We start from the raw sequence: 25,043 nt of genomic DNA on the forward strand, positions 1-25,043 counted from the left end.
GTATCTGAAACAGGGCAGATTGGGACCCGTCCAGGAGTACACTGAGGTTCCTGAGATTTTGCCTGTTCCTTCTCTATTGAAGCTGTGAGTTATAGAGGAGGCTATGACCAGAACTACTCTGGGGGGAAAGTAAACTAAAACTGTATTTGAGGATGTGGCTGAGAGTGTTTGCTACTGCTTTATTATTCATTTTGAATCCAACTAAATGGCTTTCTGTATCAATGTTGTTCTTTGTCTGGGCCTGGTAGCTATAAAAGTTAATCACAAACATCTCCACAAGGCAAGTTCTTTTTAATAGATTTCTAACATTCAATGGATTGATGAAATCTTTCAGAAGATTCCAAACAAAAAGCATCACATTTAAATAAGAAAGGAAGAACTTATTAAGCACCAATATGTTACAGGCAGGTAAGTGACTCAGTGGATAGAGCACTGGCCTTGGAAATCCGAAGATTTATTTTCTTGAGATCAAATCTAGCCTCAGACAGTTCTCAGCTATGTGATTCTGGGCAAATCACTTAACCCTGTCTGCCTCAGTTTCCTCATCTATAAAATGAACTGGAAGAGAAAATGGCAAAGCACTTCAATATCTTTGCCCAGAAAACTCCAAAATAAGGTCATAGAAAGTCAGACAAATTAAACAACTTGTGCCAGCACTTTGCTAAGCACTTTACAAATACAAACTTATTTGATCCTTACTACAATCTTTCAAGATAGATGTTGTTATTACCAAATTTTACAGAGGAGGAAACTAAGAAGGGTGAAAGTTAAGTGACTTGCTTAGGGTCACACAATTGGTGTCTGAGGCTCCATTTGAACTTAGATCTTCCTGCATCATCCAGGACATCTGGTACATAAGAATGTAGGCAAAGGAAGTTCTTAAACCGTTTTCAATTCAACCAACTATGATAATGGTGAAATTAATTGGGTTCTCCTTTAATTAGCATTATTAATCATCCCTACTTCATAAGAATGTAGGGAAAAGCAATATAGGTTAAGGATACCCATATATTAACTGATATTTAAGAGTGTATGCAGTCCCCTGTCCTTGTGGCACATTCGGTCACAGATAATAGCTTTTAATGCTGGAAGGAACCTTGGAGATCCCATTTTAAATATGAAGATATTGAGGTCAAAAGAAGTTAAATGGTTTTTCCAAAGTCAACATGGTCATAAAATAGGAGAGCAAAAATACAAAATCCAGGTTCTTTGACTGAATCCTCCCCCCTTTGTTTTTTGCATTACATCATGCAAAGATATGATACTTCAGGAATAAACACTGAAGGATAAAGATATGGTAGGAGGACTCAGATAATTACTAGGCTCCAATTCCTAGAATTTTAGGCTTTGTGTTAAGGAGATTAAATTCTTTTTCCTCTCAGGAAATTCTGAGCTAGCTTACTTAGCTCCCTTCCAGGATTTGCTTTTAGTACTTCCTTTAAAACTTATGGCAAAAATCATTGGTTTCTAATAGAAGAAGTCATCAAAAGCTATAAAAAGGCAGTTTTCAAAAGAAATAAAGCTTAACAACCATATGAAAGAATACTACAAATAGTTAATATGACAAATACAAATTAAGAAAATTCCCACCTCACATTTAAAGTGACAAAGACAACAAATAAAGAGAAATTGTAAATTTTAGAGGCGCAATGGGAAGACAGACACATTAACGCACTGTCTGTGGAGCTTGGGAGAGCGTCTAACCATTCTGGAAAATCACTTAAAATTATACTAGAAAAGTCAGGCATCTCTTTAAGATCTGCATTGAAAGAGGATGGGCCTTAACTAGAGTTCCCCATACCAATGAAATCAAGTGTCTCCCCACCCACCAAAAAAGCCCCCCAAACCCAAACCTCCAAAAGTCACAGAACCATACATTCTCCCTGACCTAGATACCATTACCAGACATATATCCTCAAGTATGTCAAAAAGATAAAGATACCACATGTACTTAAAAAAATAATTCTAGTACTTTATAGTAGGAAAAAAATATATAAGAAAAGTCTAAGTACCCATTGACCAAAGAAGTGCTGAGCAAACTGTAGCATATGAAACAATAGATTGTTATGGCATAAGAAATTATGTATATGGCAAGATAAGAGAAATTTGGGAAGACTTTATGAAATGATACAGAACTAAGTAAGCAGAGCCCCAAGTATTTATATAATGACCACAATAATGAAACAGAAAACATTGAAAAGCTTAAGAACCTTCATCAGAATGATGACTAATGATTTTGAGAATTGACTTTGCTATATTTGCTATCTCAGGAAACAGGTGGTATGTGCTTTTTTTTTTTTACTTAACTAATCTTTTGTTGCAAAGGAGGGTTTTTTTAGGGAGTAAGATAAGAGAAGCATTAATAAACCATTTTTTAAAATTGACCTTTCTCTTCTAGAAGAAAAAATTTACCCTTTCCCATAATGTACAACCTCTTATTTTATAGATGAAGATGCTAAGATCCAGAGAAATGAACCAATTCTATATGTGTTGCTGAAGGCTATTTAGGACATATAAATTCAACTTCCTGCTTGGGACTAACTCCTAATCTACTCTTTCCATTAGACTATGACTGTTCTCAACTCCATCTCATACGTGTTGTCTGAACTAATATGCCAGCAGAGGGTGCTATGGATTGAGGAATACAAGCCCATAAACCTTAGTGGTTGGGCCATGAGAACTGTAGGATTTAGAATCCAAAGAGCCCTTAGAGATATTTATTCAAGTTCACTTGGCAGAAAAAAGTAATCAGTCGAGATTAAGGGAAGTGATTCATTCAAGATCACTTTGGCAGTAAATAGAAAGTAAAAAAACATGAACCTAGATATTTCTTCCTTAAAGTCAGTATTATTTCTACTACTATATGAAGTTTTACTTCTACACTGTTTTAATCCTCATGCCTCTCACCTTTCTTTTCTTTCTTATTCCCTAAAATTAATGTTTAAAATATTAGAGATTAACTCTAGCCTGAAATATGGCATCTAAACACAACTCAACTGTTCTTTGCACAATTACCAATTATATCCTCACTTGCCAAATCTAATGGCCCTTTCTCAATCTTCTTGGCCTCTTTCAAGTATCTGATGGTGCTGACCAGGCTCTCGAGGTTTTCTGTGCTGCCTTCTTCTGGCATTCCCTTCTACCTCTCTTCTACTTCTCAATCTCCTTCGCTGTATACTCCCTAACTATGGGTGTATCCAAACTCTAGTCCAAGTTCTTTTTTCCTCTACTTCAACAGTTCCAATTATAGAATTCATCAGGTTTCATGGGTTTGTTAAATTATCACTTTGTAGATGATTCCCAAACCCTTTTTCCCCCCAGCTTCAATTCAACACTACTAACTGCCCATGGAATATGTCCCTAGGTATCTCAAACTCAGGATGTCCAAATCAGAATTCATTATCTTCCCTAAAAATTTTACCCCTATTCTAAATTTTCCTGGTTTTGCTGAGAATATCATCATCCTTCCAGTCACTCAAAATCTAATCTTCGTCATCTTCAATTCCTTTGGATATTTTAAATGAGTGAGAACAATTATTTGACATCACTTTTCTATGTACAATAGTGCTCCCATATGCTCACTCCTCTCCACTCAGGCAACTACCATCTTATTTCAAACCCCTTATCATCTCTCTATGGGACTATTGCAATAATTCCTAATTGGTCTCCTCAAAACACTTTATATTATTCCACTTGTGTTCTTTTTTATAACAAACCTAAATTCCTAAATCTCCTTCTGTTAAAATGGTAACTCCTGTTCCATCCAAGTACACACTTTGTCTTTTAAAGGACTCAGGATACAACTCTAACAGGAGGACAATTAAATAAACTGGCCTATGACTAGGACCTTCAATTTCATACATAATAGAAGGAAGTTGATGGCATAAGAAGTATCTGAGAGGAGGTCCATTTATAACTCTAGAATCTTGTACCCATACATGGACTAAAGTAATCTCTGAGGAAAAGAGCAAAAAATGATGTTGAGCCTTGGAAGGATAGGTTAAATATAAGAATGTCCTTTAAAAAAAAAAAAAAAAGAAAGAAAGAAACAATCTCTAAGGGAAATTAAAGACTTTATTCTTTAGGGAAGTCTGTATAGAGTTATGAGTTCCAACTGCAGTCCTGAGATAGGAGGGTAGTAGAGATACTCTTTTTTTCTAATACCTCCAAAACATCAGTTTCAGAATGCACTTTGCTTTTCCTTCCTCACTCTCCCCAAAGGAATTCTCAATCTTATTTGGAGCACAAGATATTTAAAGGTACTATATATCTTCTTTCAAAGTGATTTTACTGAGCACATATTAAGTGTGAAGCCCTGATCTAAGCAATGAAAATAGGCTTTTTGGTTGGGGGTGGGAGTCCTTTAGAAAAAAAAAAAAAAAAAATGGGGACATAGTTTAAAAGTCTACTCATAGCAGGCAACTAGGTGGCGCAGTGGATAGAGCACCAGCCCTGAAGTCAGGAGGACCTGAGTTCAAATTTGATTTCAGTCACTTAACATGTCCTAACTGTGTGACCCTAGGCAAGTCACTTAACCCCAATTGCCTTAGGAAAGAAAGAAGGAAAGACTTAAAAGTCTTGTTGGAAGAATACTTTTTTCTTGAAATCATGGATATGGAGATTCCATGAGATATGGAATATGTGATTACTATTGGTAAAAGATAAGGTCCTTGTCCTGACTTAAAATCGATATGAAAAGTTAAATCAAGGCATGAGTATAGGAACATAAAATCTAATTTATATCAGCCTCTACCTAGGCAGTCTTAAAGTCATTAAAAAAAACCCTGAAAAACACCTGGTAAAAGCTTAGGCAGCAAACTATTTTTACCATAAAAACAAATGAGGGCTTTTTCACCAGCCAAAAACAAATGTCAACATCTTCACACTAAATCTCTTTTCTTTATGCATGGCTGTATTGCTTAGTACCTATTCTACATAGAGTAATGTGAAGTTTCTGTTCTCCAAACTGACAAGAGTAGCAGGAGCAGCACATTTAAAGAAAGGGGCAGCTAGGTAGTGCAGTGGATAGAGCACCAAGCCTGGAGCCAGGAAGATCATCTTCCCAAGTTAAAATCTTGCTGAGACACTAACTGTGTGACCCTAAGCAAGTCACTTAACTCTGTTACCCTCAGTTTCCTCATTTGTTAAAATGAGTGGAGAAGGAAAACAATGTAGTAACCAATGTAGCACTTTTGCTAAGAAAATACTAAATGGGAGTTAAGAAGAGTCAGACAAGACTGAAAAAATCCCCAAACAACAGCAACAACAAAAAGGAATAGAAGTCTGGAAGCACATTATAGTAACAACTGACAAAGGAACACTCAAAAAGAACACATAAAAATTAGCCATCCCAAGATCTCAAAGTAGAATGCTACACTGAATCAGCAAGTGAAGAAAACAAATTTAAAACGTTGACAGCCTTTGAAGCTTTTACTGTATTCTTGCAATTCAAATACTATATAGTTTATAACTTAAGCTTCCATCTGATCTAATGAGCATTTACTGAGAAACTATTACAAACAATGCACTGGAGGCTATAAAGACAAAGATGTTCCCATCCCCAACAAGTTTACAATCTATTGTTAAGGACATCCATTTCACAGATAAGCACAAACATGTGATTACTTCAGGAAGATGAAAATACATCATCAGAAACTGGGGCTCAAATAATAACTAAGGATTTCCCAAAAGAAGCCTTTGAAGGGAGCTGGGGATTCTAAAAACTTTCAACTCTATAAACTGTGGTTCAGGGTACTCATTCTGATATGTTGCTTAAAATCGAAGGGAAGCATACAAACTACAGAAAGCACTTTTAGAAATAGTGGAAATAAAGGTTTTAGCCCTTAAATTTCAGCTAAGTGGAAAATGTTTGGGCAGAGGGCCTGCCCTCTGCTATTCTATGTAAATCTGGAGAGAAATGTCCTTTTCCTTTATTCTTCCACACACAGAAAATTGATTGAGCTAGTCATGGAAAAGAGAAGGGGGGGGTCTGAGGATTAGTCACAGAAAAGAACTTTGAATATATTAAAACATCATTTAAAGTTGGCACAAGCTAATCAGAACAAAGAACTCCAGAATTTGATTCGTAATCTGACTCCAGCCTTGCCAGTCCCTACCCAAGCCTCCTTACTGGTTCCTGTACATAACATTCTTTCTCCTGCTTCCATCCACATCTTTGTACAGATCAATCTCATAACTGGAATTCTCTAATTTTCATCTCCACATCTTGAAATCCTTAGATCAAATTAAGGTTCAACTCAAAACAGACAGCTATTCCAATTCCTCTAGCTGTTAGCATCCCTTCTCCTTCACCCTATGAACTAGGTGGCTCAAGTACAGAACACTGGGTCTGCGGTCAGGAAGACTCCAGTTCAAATAGGCTTCAGACCCTTCTAATTTTGTGATCCTATCCAAGTCAAATCACTTAGCTTCTATTTGCCTCAGTTGCCTCAAATATAAAACGGAGAGGATAACAGCACCTAGCTGTTGTGAAGGATAAATAAGATAATATTTGTAAAGTAATTCTCACAGATCCTGGCATATAAAAAAGAACTTAAGGAAATCCTTAGAAATCAACTCACTGCATATTTATTTTGCATATATGCATGTGTGTTAATATGTATTTTATTATATTTGTGATCCTGTTTATCCCCTAATACAAGGGTTCTTGAGTTGAAGGCCATAGACTCCCAAGGGATCTATGGATAGACTTGAGGAGCAATCTATAAACTCTGAAAGGAAAAAAAAAACTGCATCTTTATTTTTATTAATCTTCAGTTTTCTTTGCTATATATTTCATCCATTATTCTAGAGAGGGTGCTCATTGATCTTTACTAAACTGCCAAAAAGGTCCAGGATATAAAATAAGGTTCAGAAAATCTACATTAGTCAAATGAAAACTCTTTGAAAGCTGGTGCTCTCTCATTAAAATAAGGTGTTTAGTATGTGATCTTGTTCAACTTTTTTTTTTTTTTCTAGTCTTGTCCAACCCTTCCCAAACCTATTTGGAGTTTTCTTGACAAAGAGACTGGAGTGATTTGCCATTTCCTTCTCCAGCTCATTTTACTACACCCAAATGGTGTGTGGTGTTTCCTCCATATGCATGATGAGGAAACTGAGGCACACAGTTAAGTGACTTACCCAGAGTCACAACTACTAAGTTGTATAAGCCAGATTTACACTCATGAAGATGAGTCTTTCTGACTCCAGAACTGGCACTCTATCTTAGCTTCTCTGCCTCGTATGTAGTACACACATAATAAATGCATAGTGAGGATGGAAAAACTCAGTAACTTCATTTTCTCATTTTAAATATTACATTTTCTCCTAGCCTTTTCTTTCCCCTATATAGTCATTGTCTGGAAAGAAAAGATGTTTAGGAAAAAAACAAAAGAACAAAACACAATACATTATCTGATTTTTAAGTTAGGATAGTTCTCAGACCTGAAATTACAAAGAGGCTGAGAAGACAAAGATATTCAAATATGTCTAGCTGATGTATTAATAACTACATCCTTTCTAAACCAAGAATAGCCCATAAGCACATCATGTAAATCTCGTAAGCAACACCTAATTTCATACCTTCCAGATGTTTCAGGAGGGCTCTACTACTATTGCCATGAGCCGAGATGAGAACAGTTTTTCCACTTTTCAGTTCCGGGGCAATCCTTTCAGTCCAATAGGGAAGAAGCCTGTCCAACACTTCCTTTAGGCTTTCGGCACGGGGCAGCTGATCCACAGGCACATCACAAACCTTATATCTCCGATCATTGTAGATTTCATGATAATAAGGATGGGATTCATCAATGGGAGGCGGAGTTACATTATAGCTTCTTCTCCAGATTCTCACTTGTTCTTCACCGTGATTTAGTGCCATTTTCTCTCTGTTAAGACCTATGAGGGCCCCGTAGTGCCTTTCATTTAGTCGCCAAGAGCTCTCCAGTGGGACCCATTCTTGACCCAACTCTTCCAATATCAGCCAAGCGGTATGGATAGACCGATTAAGGACAGAGGTAAAGACAAGATCAAACTCAAAGTGGAGGGCTTTGAGTTGCTTGCCGCAGTTTCGAGCTTCCTGAACTCCATCGCTGTTAAGTTTCTGATCCACCCAGCTGCAAAAACGATTCTCCTTATTCCAGGCTCCCTCTCCATGCCTTAACAAGACAAGTTTATACTTGGCCATCGTGATAGTGAGCTTCCCTCCAGTTCTTGAAAGGACCCACGTTTAATGATGGCAATTCATCTAGAAAGAGGAGGGAAAAAAAGCAAAATGAGTCATGCTCCTCCTTCAACACTCTCACTTGGAAGAGGTAGCAAAAACAATAAGCATTTTTTTTCAATAATGGACAGCTTCCAAAGTAAATTAGCATTCCTTTGAACACGTTTTCACATCATACCTATCTAGTCACTCATAGGCCAGCACATACTCTGACTATACCTTACCTTAATTACAGGGAACCAAGTTGACTTAGGTGTTTTGATGGCAAGATATTATGTGTTAATTATAGGGTATCAATTAACAGAACACCCACTACACCCAAAAGGTATGTGGTGTTTCCTCCACATGCATGAGCAATGTGTATTCATTCTGGGAAGAGAGGATGGAGAATTAATTGTATCGGGGAGATAGGAACACACCTAACTCCTAACAGACAGTGCCTTGGGCTTCGAAGAAGTTCCACCTATTTTAAGTGTTCCACTTTCTCTTTAAGGAAGGAAGGAAGTGAGGGGGGGAGAGGGGGAAGAATTATTTGTGGGTTCTAGAAAGCTCACATTCCCTTTCTTCCCCAAAGTCTAATAATAAGGGTCACCCCAGTAAAAGAACATGAGCATATCCATGTTGTATATAGAAGTCATTCTGAAATGTGGCAACCATCACTATCACTACCCATATTTATATCAACAATCACCAAGTATTTATTAAACACATAGCATGTGCGAGACTTTGTTAGATGCAAAAGACACAAGAAAAAAAAAAAAAGAAGAAGAAGAGAGGAGAAAATCTTTTCCCCCAAGGGACTAACATTCTCTCTGGGGAGATAATATGTACAAATAGAAACAAATGTGATAGTTTTGAGAGGGAAGGAAAAATCATTACTTTAATTATTTTAAAAAATACTTTATAACATGCCTGGGTTAGGTAGGTAATACAACCCACATTTTACATTTGAAGAAATGAGGGTCTGAGGTGAAGTGGCCTCTGGGGAGTTTCAGAACGCCATATTTAAAGGTACCTCCCCAGATTTCAAGTCCAGCACTATTCTACCATGCTGCCCCTTTTCATCATCCAAAATGGAAAATCAAATGCTACAGCTCTCCCAAATAGCTCCCCAAGCAAGGCCCCAAGGAGCTCAGAGTACAACTGACAGACATGAAAAATACACGAAAGATGAGCTCAAAATGCTGACACTCACCTGGACAGTCAGAGGCATTTAACTTGTAGCAGGTCTCTGTCCTGCTATAAAGGGAAGCCTCTGGTAGGGAAAAAAAAAAAAAGTGGGCACTACAACAAGTTATCCAGTGCAGCTGGGCAAAGCCGCCTGGAGGAGCAGATAAAAAAAAAAAAAAAAAAAAAAAAAAAAAAAAAAAACCAGCAAGGTCTGAACTGGGTCAAAGAGGGAAGACACTGATAACACAGGACCTTCACACATACACCCTAACCACACCCTTCAAAGGGTATCTAGTCCAATGATGAAATGAAGTTAGTCTTGCAACCAATTATAAGTCACAAATATGTGCTATCAACCCAAATGACTGCTCAACCATATGCCCTCTGAGGGAACAGTTCCCTCCCCAAATAGGGGAATTCTTCTCATGTGTAAAGTGAGGAAGTTATACTAAGTAATCTCTGGGCAGTTCTTAACTTGTGTCACCAACACTTTTGGCAGTCTGCTAAAACCTAGGATTGCCTCAGAATAAGGTTTTTAAATGCACACATAAGATTAAAAAGGAATTCAAAATTATACTACAATCATCCAAGTACTGGGTGGCTCAGTGGAGAGAGAACCAGGCCTGAAGTTAGTCATCTTTCCCAATCAAATCCAACCTCAGACTCTTAGGAGCTGGATGATCCTGTACAAGTCACTTCACTATCTCAGCCTCAGTTTCCTTATTTGTAAAACAAAATAAAGAAGGAAATGGCAAATCACTCCAGTATCTCCGACAAGAAAACTCCAGGGGGTCATGGAGAGTCAGAAAAGACTGAAAAATAACTGAACAATAACAAAGCTCAAACTTATTTTAAAAACCAGGTAAAAAGGCCTTAGATTTTGTTGTTTTAGGGTTCCTTCTAGCTGTTGATGGTGCTTAGCTGTGTATCTCATTCATCTCATCTTTCTCCCATAAAGCACCAAAACCTAGCCAGATGGTTGCCATTTGACTCTACCAATTAAGGGGATACTTGTAACAGCACAGTGTGCTCCAGTATTTGGGAAAAAAACACAAAAAGATCATTAAGATATACTCCCAGCCCTAGATAAATCCTGTCTATCCCAGCAAGTCATATATTTACATGCATGAGCCCCCATGCTCTCTCAGCATCTTTGCAATGTGGGGAGTAAAGATTACAGGAAACTCTGCTATTTTTAGCAACTCATTAATCTTCAAGATTCTTTCCCTGTTTACCAAAAGACCATGATTCACCCAGAAATACATCGTCATCAGTAGCAAGGTTAAGACTCTAGACTCAACATTTCTATCTCTCCTTAAAAGCGTCTAGAGCTACTGGAAAATGCCTTTTAAAAGGAGCCTGAGGGTTTGTGACAAACAAAGGAGGGAAGAAGATCTGGAAGCCATTAAGAGGAGGTAGCATCAACTTTTAAGCTCTCTCTTTCCGGGCAAGTTAGGGGCCTCAGCCTTTCTTTAGAGCCAGGGCTAGGCTGCAGGAACTAAGGGCTAAGGCAGCTCAAGTCTAATTATCCAGCTAGAAAAATCACTGGGGTGGGGTGGGGGTGCAGAAAGAGAATCCCAAGCTCCTAGCCTAGGAGGTGAGGAAGAAGGCTGAGATGAGAGAAAAGGTTAAAGGCAATCAGCCAATAACAATCGTCCTGTCCCGTATGTTTGTGTATCTGCAACATGTGTCTTTAAAGTAGAATTTTGTGCATACACACAAACATGTATACATATTACATACATCTGTGTACACATGCACAAACATGTGTACATGTTACATATACTTGTGTGCATGCATGTCTCTGTATTTGTGCAAATGTGTGTGCATACCTGTGCATATTTATATGAGCTTATGTGCATGTGTGTGGGAGGAAATACTGAAATACTATCTCCAAAATAACAAAAACAGAGGAAGGGCTGAGGGGATGATTATACAAGAAGAAATAGTAAATACACAAGTACTAGAAAATAAAAACATTGATTCCCGAATCACTATGTGACCTTGGTCAAGTCAAATAATTTCTCTGGGCTTAAATTTCCTCCTCTCTGAAACAAAAGGGTTAGGCTAGATTTTTGTGGGGGACTCTTCTAGTTTAAAACCTATCATTCTAGTATAAATACATATAAACATGTTGGTTTACATTACACTCATCAGGAGGTGATTGTAAAGTCTCAGAAGTAATGCCAACAGATCAATCAGGTTGCACTCAGCTGAAAAAGTAGAGGGTAAGTATCTGTTGCTGGATATTATAACCAAGTGGCCTCAGGTTTTTGTTTTGTTTTGGTTTTTTTGGTAGGTGTGGAGGGAAGGAAAGAGCAATTATGAGACTACCTAAATTATAATGGTCTTACAATATATGTCAGTGCAAGGAAATATATCAAAAATTAAATTACAGATCACTGACACATGCATAAAATTACATATTTGTGTATGTATGTATGTATAAAACTTGGCAAAGCACCAGACCAGGAACTGGGCTTTTCTCCCCTATAAGAATTTTACTTTAAAAGGTTCAGTTTCCTTTTGAGCTCTGTATCCCCTTCCTCCTTCTCCTTACCCTAGTTTTATTTAACACAGTGCTCTAAACTACTCAATGTTTAGTGAACTCAATTTCTGTCCCAGTTCTCCCAAATGACGACTCTCGTTTTCCTGTGGCTGCAAAAGCTTGCAAAAGAAACAAGGAGGTTAAGATGCTTTGAAGCTTAAGAGGCTCACTTTGCAGCACAAAGAGGAAGAGGGCAGGTTTCACAAAATGTTTCTAAGTCTCTATCTCTAGGATAGCATCACAGAGTTAGGAGGGCCCTGAGGAGTAATGTACTCCAATTCCCACATTTGATAGATGAGGAAAATGAGATCCCAAGAGATGAAATCAAACATCTTAGATCTCAAAGTGTTTAAAGAACATTAATACTATGTATGGTATCACACACATGCTTTGAAAAAAAGAAACCCCATGGTTGAAAACCAAATGCCTTAAGGGAACAAGGGAGCCAGTTCTGTCTGAAAACTAGGGTATTATTCTAATGCTTTGGCACAATTTCAGCACAACAACATAAGAGTACTAATGAATATTGTAAAACAGGACTAACAGAATTGAGAGGTACAAAGCTCTATATCTATAGGCTTGGGCAGAAAAAGAAATCAGGAATTTAAAACACATCAGCATTCAGTTTAGCAGAAAAAGGTCAGCTCAGTTTGGGGTCAATACATCCCCCCTCTCCAATCCTACGGCCATACACACATTTAAATTCTAGTTTTTAAAAAAGTTGATTTTTTTTTAAAGTAGCCACCACATAAATACAATCAACTTGTAATTGTTTAGAGGATAACCATGCAATGGGAATGGACTTGCTCTCTCTATACTATTGTTCTGCACCAAAGAAGAGGCTTCGTGTTTAAAATAAATATAGGGACAGGGACAGGGAGAGAGAGGGGGACAGGGACAGGGAGAAGGAAATTTTTTCCCTTCCTTCTCCCCACTCTCTCGCCTAGATGGCAAGTAATCCAGTATATATTAAACATGTGATTCTTCTATACGTTTCCACATTTTCCAGGCTGCACAAGAAAAATCAGATCAAAAAAAGGAAAAAATGAGGAAAAAAATAAGCAAACAACAACAAAAAAGGTGAAAATACTACGTAGAAATCCACACTCAGTCCCCACAGCCCTCTCTCTGGGTGTAGATGGCAATCTTCATCACAAAACCATTGGAACTGGCCTGAATCATCTCATTGTCGAAAAGAGCCACACCCATCAAAATTGATCATTGCATAATATTGTTGTTGCTCTGTATAGTGATCTCCTGGTTTTGCTCATTTCACTCAGCATCAGTTCATGTAAGTCTCTCCAGACGCTAAAACATCCTGCTGATCGTTTCTTATAGAACAATAATATTCTCCAACATTCATATGCCATAACTTATTCAGCCATTCTCCAACTGATGGACATCCACTCAGTGAAACCTTTTCTAAAGTCACTCACTAACAAGTGACAGACCTAGATGAAGTGGACAAGGTTAAAGGGACTCAAAACTATGTGGAGGATCTATTAATCATGACATTAGGAAAGTAATGCCTTGACTTGTAAATGAATTCGGATTTAAGTGAGGAAGGACTAGGCAAAGTCACAAGGGTCACTCCTCCAGAATCACGTGGGTCCAGTGAGAAGATATAGATCAAAACAACTGGAGATGGGTTGGATGCAGTGGGACACCTTGGGCTTTTTAAATTAAGGTCTTTAACAGGTCTCAGTTTGACTTAAGCATTACCCATTCAGGGATTGAAGCTAGATAAGAAATAAGGGAGAGAATGACCTGGATTACCTAGTCAAAAAAAAAAAAATCTGCAGAAAACAAATCTATAAATCTGTTCATTAATTAGAACAGGGGCTCGCCACCTTCATTTAGGCCCTCCTTAACCCTCTCTCCTAGATTAATGCTGCCACAACCTTCTAATAGAATCCCTGGCTATTGTGATAAGGGAGCCACCTGCCAGTGGCTGCTGGAGGTCTAACTCAGACCTATAGAATGGATCTCTTCATGTGAGAAGATAAGACTGAGGCAGTTGCATTCTCTGAACTCTCTCCTCTTCCTTCTGCCTACAATTTCATTTCCAATTTAAAAGAAACATCTGTGTTAGTAAAGGCTGCTTTGCAACTCCTTCAAGTGTTATGATTCATAGCTGTGGAGCTCTCAGAGAATAGACCTGCCCCTTCACTTAGGCCTGGTAACACCTGGCTTCTAATTTTTTTCTTCAGTCCAACCTCTCTCTAAAAGTGTCAAAACAGTCTTCTCAACATATAATTTTTGGATATAATCAAATGTGGGAATTTGTTTTGCTTGGCTATACATAATTGATTTTTAAAAGAGCTTTATTTCATCTTTTTTCTTAAGGTGGGAGGGAAAGAATCGATTTTTGTTCATTCAGAAACACTCTTCTCAAAGTATAAAAATCTTATCTTGTGATTCCCCAGCTATAGAACTTCAGGTGGGTCCCTATTGCCACTAGAATACAATACAAATTCATCAGTTTAGCATTTAAAAGTCCTTCATGAACCAAGGATGAAAAATTCTACATACTTCCAGAGAAAGAATGAAGGATTCTGAATGAAGATTGAGAAAGATATGGGTGTTTTGGGTTTTTGTTTTGTTTTTATTGGGAGGGGTAGTTTAAGTTGTTGTTGTTACCTTCTTTACTATCCCTTGGGTTTGTTTTTCTTTTGGTTACATTGTCTTTGACAACATGGGTAACATGGAAATGCTTTACATGACTGTACATGGATATACTATATTGAGGTCCTTACCTTCTCAAGAAGGGAGGAAAGGAGAGAGAGAGAAAATTTGGAACTCAAAATTTTAAAATATGAATACTAAAATTTTTCATTTACGTCTAATTGAGGGTAAAAACAAAATCAAAGTTTTTCACTATGAAGAACTGACTACCTTTCCACACTTTTCCCTTTACTTGTTTCAAATATTTTTTGTTACAAGCCAAAATGATTTTCTGGCTCTTCTTTAAAGTCCTTCCAATTCCCCAGTCATTAGTGTGTTAGTAGTCCCTCCTTAAGCATGTACATACATGTTTATCATAGATAGAATGAGTTCCTTGAGCTATTTTTCCCTCCCATTTTTGTCAGGGTATTCCTAGCACCTGACACATAGTAGATGTTTAGTAAATGTTTATTGGATTGGTTCTGCTGAAGGACTCAAGCTCCTTTATCCTAGAGGAAAGACTAAAATGAAGGATTGGGAGCAGTTAGGTGGTATAGAACTTCTTCAACTTCTTCTGTTCACAACCCCTTTTCACCCAACAATTTTTTACGCTATCCTATCTCAAATCTGAGCAGAGGTGTTTCTGGCAGTACATGCAAAGTATGTGTGTTGTGTGTTCAGAACCAAGGCTGAAGTTGGGTGATGATCATTATGGGAAAGTACTCCCAGAAACACCTTGGATTCATTACACTTTGATTTTGAATTAATTTTTAGTGGCTGCATTCAGAAACCTTTTACTGTTGTCAAATTTTTTTGTAATCCCCATATCAGTTAGTAGACCCCATATGGGATCACAACCCATATTTTAAAAAGCACTAGCACTGGAAAGGGGAAGAATGCAAATCTATTCAGACACTTGACACAAGAAGCTATGTTACCCTAAGTCAATTAACCCAGACTGTCTTGCAAAATCAATAAATTAACTAAAGTTAAATATATGGTATAGGACTTTTAAGAGCCATGCTATTTATTAGAGAAGGGGGATTAAGGGTATGCTGCTGGTTCATAGAGGGCAGAAGAAGGAGTAGGAGAATATGGGATGGATGAAATGTGGCTTAATTTTGGCTTTTTATTTTGGCTTAATTTGAGAAAGAATAAATAGCAATGTCTCAAAATAGAACAGGTTATCTCTTCGGTAATGAGTTCTTGGTCAAAGAAGATATTCAAACAAAAGCTGGAAACTCATTAGTTAAGGATGCTATGAAAGAAATTTTTTTTGAGGGGGGCGGGGAGGTTGACACTCAAGTACTAAAACAGGGAGGAGTAGAGAGAGGTAAGGGACTTCCAGCTTCCCTTTCTTTTAAAGAAATTCAAGAGTTGTCTTATCTTTAAAAAAAAAAAAAAAAAAAGCAAACACTTTTCTCTCTCTCTCTTCCAAAGCCCCTCCTACTTTTCACTACTCAGTTTATTTGTTTTATCTTTATAACCTCAGTGCCTTTTATAGTAGGTGTTGAATGAATTCAAACAGAAATATAAGAAATTAATCAAAACTCAAAGGGAAACCAGCAAGGAATATGAAGGACAAGAGGGGACCAGGTTAAGTGGGACAATAATATCAGTCATACTTGGAAGAAAATAGCTGTAAGAAAAATAAACTTCTTGATCCCCAAAAGTAATTTTAAAGGGGGAAAAAAACCTAAAAACCAAAAGTCTATTATTAAATCAACCATCAATTTAAGAACAGCTAAACAAATTGATTTATATACGAAGGTAATGGAATAGTATTTCATCCCAAGAAATGAAAAAAAAAAAATCTCTATGACAGAAACTGAGCAGAACTAGGAGATTAATTTACATAAGGACCACAACATTTTAAAGAAAAACAACTTTGAAAGACTTAAGAATTCTGATCAATACAATGACAACATTATTACCCATCCAAGCTGAGAGAAAGGATGCAGAAAGACATTTTTTGGACATGGCAACTACGTGGATTTGTTTAGTCTATGCTGATTTTTCAAGTGATTTTTTAAAAAGTTATTTAGTTTTTTTCTTTCCCTGGGTTTTGATGGGGAGGGGGGAGGGTGTTAACAAGAGAGGAGTCAAAAACAAGAGGCCTACTGAAATATTTTGTTGTTATTGTTTATGTACAAAAAGGTCCAGAAGGAAGTACCAGATAATTAGGAAACTTTTGAAATTAACTTGTGGAATTATATATTATTTTTAAAAAGCAATGATATATCAGGCAACTGGATGGCACAATGCATCGAGCACTGATCCTGAGGCCAAGAGAACCTGAGTTCAAATCCTGCCTCAAACACTTAACACTAGTTGTGTGATCCTAAGCAAGTCAACTAGCCCTAAATTACCCATAATCATCTTTTTATGAGGTGGGGTTTATGGAAATGCTCTTTTTATTCATCCCATTCTTAATCTCCTGCAAATTGGCCTCCTACTCCACCAATACACTACAGTAGTGGTTCTCAACAGAGATCAGATGTGCTCAAGACTCTTCTAGAGCTGTGAGGTCATACTAAATATGCTTTTAATTTCTAAGATTGTTGCTGACAGTGTATGTTAGGCCTGGAATCAGGAAGACTTGCATTCAAATCCAGCTTAGATTAGCTGTGTGACATTGGGCAAGTCATTTACCCCAGCTTGCCTCATATTCCTTTTCCACTAAATTAGCTGGAGAAATGACCAATCCTCTAGTATCTTTGCCAAAAAAAAAAAAAAAAAAAAAAAAAAATGAGGCCACAAAGTCGGACATGATCAAAAATGACTAAACATCAACAACATGAGATAACTCACAAAAAGAACTACTTTCTAAAGAATCCTCAATAATTTTTAAGAGTTCAGAGTCCTAAAACCAAAAAGTTTGAGAAACAACTCTTCTACAAATCACAAAATGTCTCCTACTAGCTAAATACATTAGCCTTCCTCCCTCCACCAGTTCCTAAACATTTCAAGAGTCAGAGAAAGTACCCGCTATGTACAAAATTTTCCACTAAATATGTCCCCTTCTCTATACTCCACCATCCTAGTTCATTACCCCTGTCCTGAACTCTGTAGCTTCCTAACTGGTCCCTTGGCCTCAAGTCTCTTCTGTTCTATTGCTTCCTCACAACTAAAAGTGATTTTCCTAAATCCCAAACTGAAGAAGTTTTACTTTGCAGGAAAAAACTCCTCGGCCTCTCAAAGTCTTTCATAACCTGGTGGCCAACCCCCCCTTTCCAGTCTTACTGAACATCACTCTCCTTTGTGTTTCCTACAGTCTCTCACAAACCCCAGCTCCTGAAGCCACACCTGAAGCTGTTCATTTGTTTTTCACTTCCTTCTTCCTCTTAGAATTCTTAAATCTCTAGTTTCCTCCAAAAATCAGCTCAATTATCTTCTACATGAAGCCTTTTCCAATCACTCCTTTAACACGAATCATCTTGTATATCCCTGGTGTTCTGCCCACAGGACAGCCATAACCAGCCTTTCCCTTTGTTCTGAACATTGCACTCTGTTCCTTGTAACTACCTACATACACACAGACACATATACCACTTCCCCAATTTAGAATGTAAGTCTCCCAGAGAGAGTGTTCCGCTTTATGTCTCTAATTTCAGCCTTCAGCACTTGGCACATTGCCTCACATCTTGTAAGCACTTAATAAATGTTGAAGATGCTTTGAGTGTGGTCCCAATGATGAATTATGTGGCTAGCAATGCATTTAAATTCAAAGAGCATCTTCGTTAAAAGATAGAGGATGGGGTGAACTGAGAGCTGAGCTCATATTCAGGAAGTTCTAGTTCAAATCCAGCCTCAAACTAACTAATACTCTGACACTGGGGAAGTTATTTAACTTCTTCCTACTTCAGTTTCCATAACTGTAAAATGGGAATAAGATAGCACCTACCTCACAGGCTTGGTGTGAGAATCAAATGAGGTAATATTTGTAACATACCCAAAACATAGTAGGTGCTACTATAGATACTTGGTCCCTTGGGCCAAGCAAATCATAAAGATCTCTTAAGGTATAACAGTGTTACAATCTACATCATTATTCATGCTGTAGAAATCATGGGGTTTTTCCCCCTTTTTATTGCTATCGGTTTCTTCCAGTGTCTCTCCTATCCCCCATTCTTCTCCTTATTAGCATGTGTCATTCTTAAAGGTTCTTGCTCTTTTGTCACTACATTTGCTTCTTCTAACATTTCAACTATTCTTATGGCTTAAAACTCTCCCTTCTAAATAAGTAACTTCCAATTTGGCATCTCTATTCCTATCTTGTGATACATTAAGTGTCCCTCCATAAACACCCTTTGATTGATAAATACCACCACTCTCTTAGTAATGTCTCCTTGTTGCCCCCAGGTAAATCAAGAGGAGCAGAGATTTGCCTTCTAAAATTATAACCCTGGGATTTTTGGTCTTTTCCTTTCTTTTTCTTCCTTAATGTTATTCTTCTTTCCCCCACATCTTCCCCACCAAGTCCAATCTTACAGTAGTTAACTTTGTACCAAGCAAGACTGTTATAGTTCAAAGGAAGCTCAGCAGGTTGGTTTTAGAAAAACCTGAAAGACTTAAGCTGATGCAAAATGAAGTGAATAGAACCAGAAGAAATAACAATAATATTGTACCTTTATCCACATGATTGACTTAGCTATTCTTAACAATATAATGATATAAGACAATTTCAAAGAATTTATGCTAAAACATTGCTATATGCATCGACTTATGATAAAAATGCTGTCTTTAGAGAAATAACTGATGACATCTGAATATAAACCAAAGCATTCTATTTTTCACTCTCTCTTTTTTAATTCAAGTTTTCTTCTACAAGATGACTAAAATGGAAATGTTTTATATGATTGTACATATATAATCTGTATCAGATGCATACCATCTTGGGGGAAGAGAAGGGAAGGTTAGAATTTGCAACTCAAAACTTTAAAAAAAAACAAATGTTTAAAAAAATGTTTTTCTATGTAATTGGGGGAATAAAATATTTTTTGAAAGGAAGCTCTGTTACAAACCATTTATGGTGTTGTTTAGGTTGGAGTTAGAAACATAAATGGTTATTTTACTCAGTTTTGAATTACTACGGGTTCCTAATCTGTGGTCTATAAATTTGTGGGTTTTTTTATATTTTGATAACATTTTCAATATAACTGACTTCCTCTATTATGTATTTTATGCATTTAAAAATATTATTCTGAGAAATAGCTCAAAGGGATCCATGGTACACAAAAAGGTTAAGAATCCTGATTTAAAGTATTAAGCTCTTTTTTCTATTCTCCAGATGAAAATCTTCTCTAATTCTGGACTATTAAAGTCACTGTTCTTGTTACAAGCTCGTTCAATTCCCACCACAGATACAGGCTGCTTTTTCTATTTTATGGAAAGGCAGAGAACCCTTTTCTTCCTTTGTCTTGTGTTCTGTTTCAAAGTCAGTGGATTACTTGCTTCAAGTCTGTATCCCTGGTGTTCTGCCCACAGGACGGCCATGACCTGCCTTTCACTTTGTTCTGAACACTGCACTCTGTTTCTAAGCAGTCTTCTATTTTGATTCCTCAGGACTCACATTAATTGTTTCCCTTTCTTCTCCACTTCCTGACTTTAATGCCCTTCAAAAAAAAAAAAAAAGGTAGATTATATATTCTAGTCATTTGACTCTGAAAAGTTATATTGGTGATCAGTCAACTTTTTCAACAAATACTTTAAAACAAGAAACAGAAGAAGCTGAACAATTTTCACTATGAGGGGCACTGGAGATACAAAGGTAAAAGTAAAAATTTCTGTTCTCAAGGAGGTTACATTCTAGCCAAGAGATTCAACATATACAAATATATAAAATAGATATAATATTAATATAGGGGAGGCTATTAGCAGGTGGGAGGAGGAAATCTGAAAAGATTTCATATAGAAAGTACTACTTGAATTAAGCCTTTAAGAAAACCAGAGATTGAAAAATGCTAAGGTGAGGAAAGGATGTTCTAGTCATGAAGTGGGAAATGGATGAGGGTGGTGGTTTGGGCAGCCAGCATCAAGGCAGATGATAGATGAAAATATGCCATATATGAGGAAAAATAACTCTGCCTTCCAATTACAATCTCAAGCACTACATGGAGATCAACCAGAAACATCAATATTGATTAAACCTTCACCTATACATCTAACTGGGATACCCTAGCATTTCTTTTGGTAAGTAATGTCTCCATACTTAATTTCCACCTGCAAATTATTGGACCTGTCCTTCATCAATTCCCAGATTTAAGGATTAGATATATTTGTTATGCCTTTCACCAAGGCTGTAGTTCCATCTGTATAAAGAATATCCCAACCTGAATGTCATTAAAAACAAACAAACAAACAAAAACTATTCTCCAAACCTCTCTTACCTAAGGTAAATGGGGAAGACAGTTTTCCAATGATTCCAATGATTATTAGCGATATCTCCATTTTCCTAAAACCTAGTGATCATTAAAAACAAAACAAAAACACAGTTTTCTTTTTCATCTCCCAAGAGTCAAGTCTCTGGTATCTAACTCTTGCGTTAGCCCTCTAGTGCAGGATTATGACTTCATGACTTAAGCAGCATCCTTACTGATCTCCTGCTTCTAGTCTTTCCCCATAGCCCAGCCTGTAGGTCCCTTCCAGATTAGACTTTCAGTGTCACCATGTTTCTACCCAGTTTAGAAAAATCTCCCATGGCATTAAGTCCAAGTTGTTGGCCTGGCTTTTAAAGACCTTTAGCATTTGGCTCTAACAATAGTTGCTTTTCTGCTCCACTTCAGACAACTTCAGCTCTAAGCAGGTTGGTTTTTTCACAGTCTCTTCCTCTCCCCCATCCCAGAGGGCACTGTCATGGCTGAGGAAGTCATCCCTGCCTGAAATGCCCTCCTCCATTTCTGCATGCTTACATTCTACTTCACTTACATTCCATCTTTGCTACAACACTACCCCTAAGAAACTCTGCCCTCCTCCAATTCCTACCATATTTAGAATGAGTACCAACTTAACACTTCATTATTCATGCATCAATTTTGTCTCCCACTGGAATTTTTAAAAGTTAGGGAAGTTTTTATATAAGTCTTCTGTACTTCCTTCAGTAAATACTGGTGTGGAGTGGAATTAGAATGAAGATCTAGTTTTAAGCCTTACTTGAATAATGGAGAAGTCTCAAAGCCTTTCAATCACCCCAGGCAACTATGACTAAGCTGAAGCTAAGGGAGTCTCTGGTTTACATGGGTGGACGGACTTTCCATAACTTCGGTTCCTCCACTGAAGTCACAAGTCTGAAGCCAACCCAATTAAAATAAACAACTCTTCTTTATCATCTTACTGAGCACTTAGATGCCTAACAGGTCTCTTTACTAGAGAGTTTCTTTGGAACAATTATTTGTGAAAGAGAGGAAGGTAAAACATTTATCTCTTTAATTTGTCACAAACATATCCTCCAACTCCAATTATTGTCATTGTATTTTGAGAATGTTATACATCTGTGAAATGTCTTCATTTAACAGAAATTTTGCTGAGCCATATCTCAGTCAACATGTATATGCTCAAAAGCAGTTTCCATGCATTCTTCTTGTCAACAACAATACAAAAATGTGGTTTGAAAAATCAGTTGATTATCATTCAGTTATAAGTGTCTCAAAGAGGGTAGACTTGAGCCCCTTCCTTTATGGGAAAGTTATTTCCTGTTTAAGAAAGCCTCATTTCCCCATTGGAACATTCTGATTTTACAGTGGCCCTCCAAGTGGACATACTGTTCACAGAAGACAATTCAAGATCAAAGTGAAGCCTGTTGGGAACAGAGTACTGGGGATGGGTCAGGGAAGCATGTCCTTTCTATATTATTTTATCCATTATAGAGTCTCTGGTCCTTATTCATTATAGAATCTTATTATAAAATCTGTAATTCCAAGAATAGTTGTCATTACTCTACAGAAGAGGAACCTGAGGTTCTGAGATAGAACTTAGGTTACTTGCCTAAGGTCACACTACTAGTTGTAAGAACCAAGAAGGTACTTTCCCCACAAACCTAGGGCTTCCTCTTTTGGCATTGATGTTCTCTTATACATCAAGATTTCATAAGAAGTGTTCCTATGTATTCATCCTTCTCTAAATATCCATGGGCCATTTTCTTATTACATTGTCCAACTACCTGGGAGTTTCCCCAACTGGCTGGCAGACATTGCTGTCTAATACTACAAAGTACAAAGTGAAAGTCCTCTAATGTATTTAAAGGACTAAATAGAAAGTGATCCACTAGCCTATTTGATCAACCCTTGAGTTTATTTAGAACAAGAGCAAAGTCCAACATAATCTAACCCTCTCCTATCTTCCAGTCTTCTTATACTTTACTCTCAAATAGTATTCTTTGACCCAGTGACACAGCTTCCTGGATGCTCCATGAATAAGACACTCCATCTGTCAGCTTAGTGCCTGACATTTTCTCTGGTTATCTTTCCTACCTCTTTCTACTCCAACTATTGACCTCCCTGGCCTCCTTTAGGTCCCAATAAAAATTCTACCTTTTACTGGAAGTCTTACCCAACCCCACTTAATTCTAGTACTTTTCCTTTGTTAATTATTTCTTATTTACCTATTTACTCTGTACATAACTTATTTGTGTACCCATCTGTCTGTCTGTCTGTCTCTGAACACACACACACACACACACATACATATTTATTTTTTATGTTGTCTTCTTCCATTAAGTTGTAATCTCTTTGAGGACAAGAACTCTTTTTTCCCCCTCTTTGTACAATGCCCAGTACTTAATGATCATCTAATAAATGTTTATTGACTGACAATTGATTCCTAGAAGGAGATACCAATGTATGAAGATGAGGCAAAAGACTACAAATAGGGAAAGTCTTACCTCAGTTAAAGTAGAATTCCTTAGACTTTCTATAAAAATTCTCTTGTCCCAAGGAAGCCAAGCTTGTTGATTAACAACAACCACAACAACCCAATCATAACACTATGTCCATGTGCATTTACTTGTCTCTTAGAAAAGGTTCGTGGAAGCTTAGAACTGGAAGTGCCAGTGGATCTGATCCTCCCCATTTCACAGATAAGAAAACAGATTCTGAGCAGTTTAGAATCATAGAATTACAGGGACCTAGAGGTCACTTAGGACAATATCATTTTTTAATTAAAGCTTTTGTTTTCTAAATAAATACATGGATGATTTTCAGCATACATCCTTACGAAACCTTGTATTCTAGTTTTTTTCCCTCCCTTTTCCCCATCCCCTCCCCCAGATGGTAAGTAATCCAATGTATGTTAGACATGTGAAATTCTTCTATACATATTTCTATAAATATCATGCTGCACAAGAAAAATAAGATCAAAAGGGAAAAAAGAGAAAAAAATGCAAGCAAACAACAACAAAAAAGGTGAACATACAATGTTATGATCCACATTCAATCCCATGGCTTTCTTCATCACAAGACCATCGGGACTGGCCTGAATCACCTCATTGTTGAAGAGAGCCAAGTAGGACAATATTTTACAGATGAAAAAATAAAGGCCCAGGAATGGTGATAAGTCACAAATGTAGTAATTGTGAGAAGTTGAATTTGAAGCTATCTCCTCTGGTTCCAGACACCACTACACCAAGGTAACACTGCTAATAAATGGTCAAGGGACTATACTAGAACAGACACTAATTACAATGGTTGCAGTAAAATGACAGACCCTGCACTCTACTTCTGCCTAACTGATGACCCCAACCATCTGGTCTCCTCCAATCTGGATATAACAGGTTCCTGAAAGCAGGGCCTATCTGCCTATTTATTTTTCCAGCACTTAATAAATACTTTTTCATCTGCTCATTTCTAATCCCTTCCTTAAATATAAATAAATTATTTTTTAAAATCCCATCTAATCAAGGAGAATATTGACTCCCTGCCCATGTGCTCTATTTATCAAGAACATTACCTAGTAGATGACTTTACTCCAGCAGCCTTCCCTTTCAAGCCCCTCCTCCCAAAATTTGCACTCTTCTTCCCTTAGTTGCCTTAAAACAAATCTGAGGGCACTGAAAGCTGGCTTGGGAAACACATTTCAGATTGTCTAGTACTGGAATACTCAGATCAGCAGAAGCCAGGGCTTAACAAAGATTGTGTCTTGCCTGGGGTAACACTCCCTCCCCCCAGTGAAAATAATGACAAGCTGGTTTCCCCTAAATAACATACAAGTTCCAATCCATTAGCACATTGTAGCTCCAACTCCCCCCATACTTAGGATCACAGGAAGAAAGAAGTGATTAAAAGGAGAGAAGTTCTGGTTAACATCGAACAGGTGGGAAACCAGGTGCAACAGTCAAACAAGAATTAGAAATGACCAGTTCTTGGCACCTCACCAGTCACAGTCCCTTGGCTCAGCCTAAGCACTTAGTGGAAAGGGTGGCAGTAAAATGAGATAAGTTTTGTGGAGGGA

At 37.4% G+C, this 25,043-nt stretch overlaps 1 protein-coding gene across 3 annotated transcripts in view; it reads right to left on the reverse strand.

Annotated features, from left to right (window-relative positions):
* Nucleotides 1-25,043, reverse strand: part of BPGM (bisphosphoglycerate mutase) — a 50,959-nt gene that overhangs the window by 20,257 nt on the left and 5,659 nt on the right. For 2 of the 3 annotated variants that reach the window (XM_074267873.1, XM_074267874.1), the window contains exon 2: nt 7,582-8,242. In XM_074267873.1, the coding sequence (XP_074123974.1) occupies nt 7,582-8,182 (601 nt within the window). In that variant the 5' untranslated portion in view covers nt 8,183-8,242. Of the gene's footprint in view, nt 1-7,581; nt 8,243-9,413; nt 9,546-25,043 lie in introns of those variants that run through there. The other variant, XM_074267875.1, reaches the window with a different exon arrangement.

The sequence above is a fragment of the Sminthopsis crassicaudata genome, chromosome 5 (genome assembly GCF_048593235.1).
Source record: "Sminthopsis crassicaudata isolate SCR6 chromosome 5, ASM4859323v1, whole genome shotgun sequence".
NCBI classification, from domain to species: domain Eukaryota; kingdom Metazoa; phylum Chordata; class Mammalia; order Dasyuromorphia; family Dasyuridae; genus Sminthopsis; species Sminthopsis crassicaudata.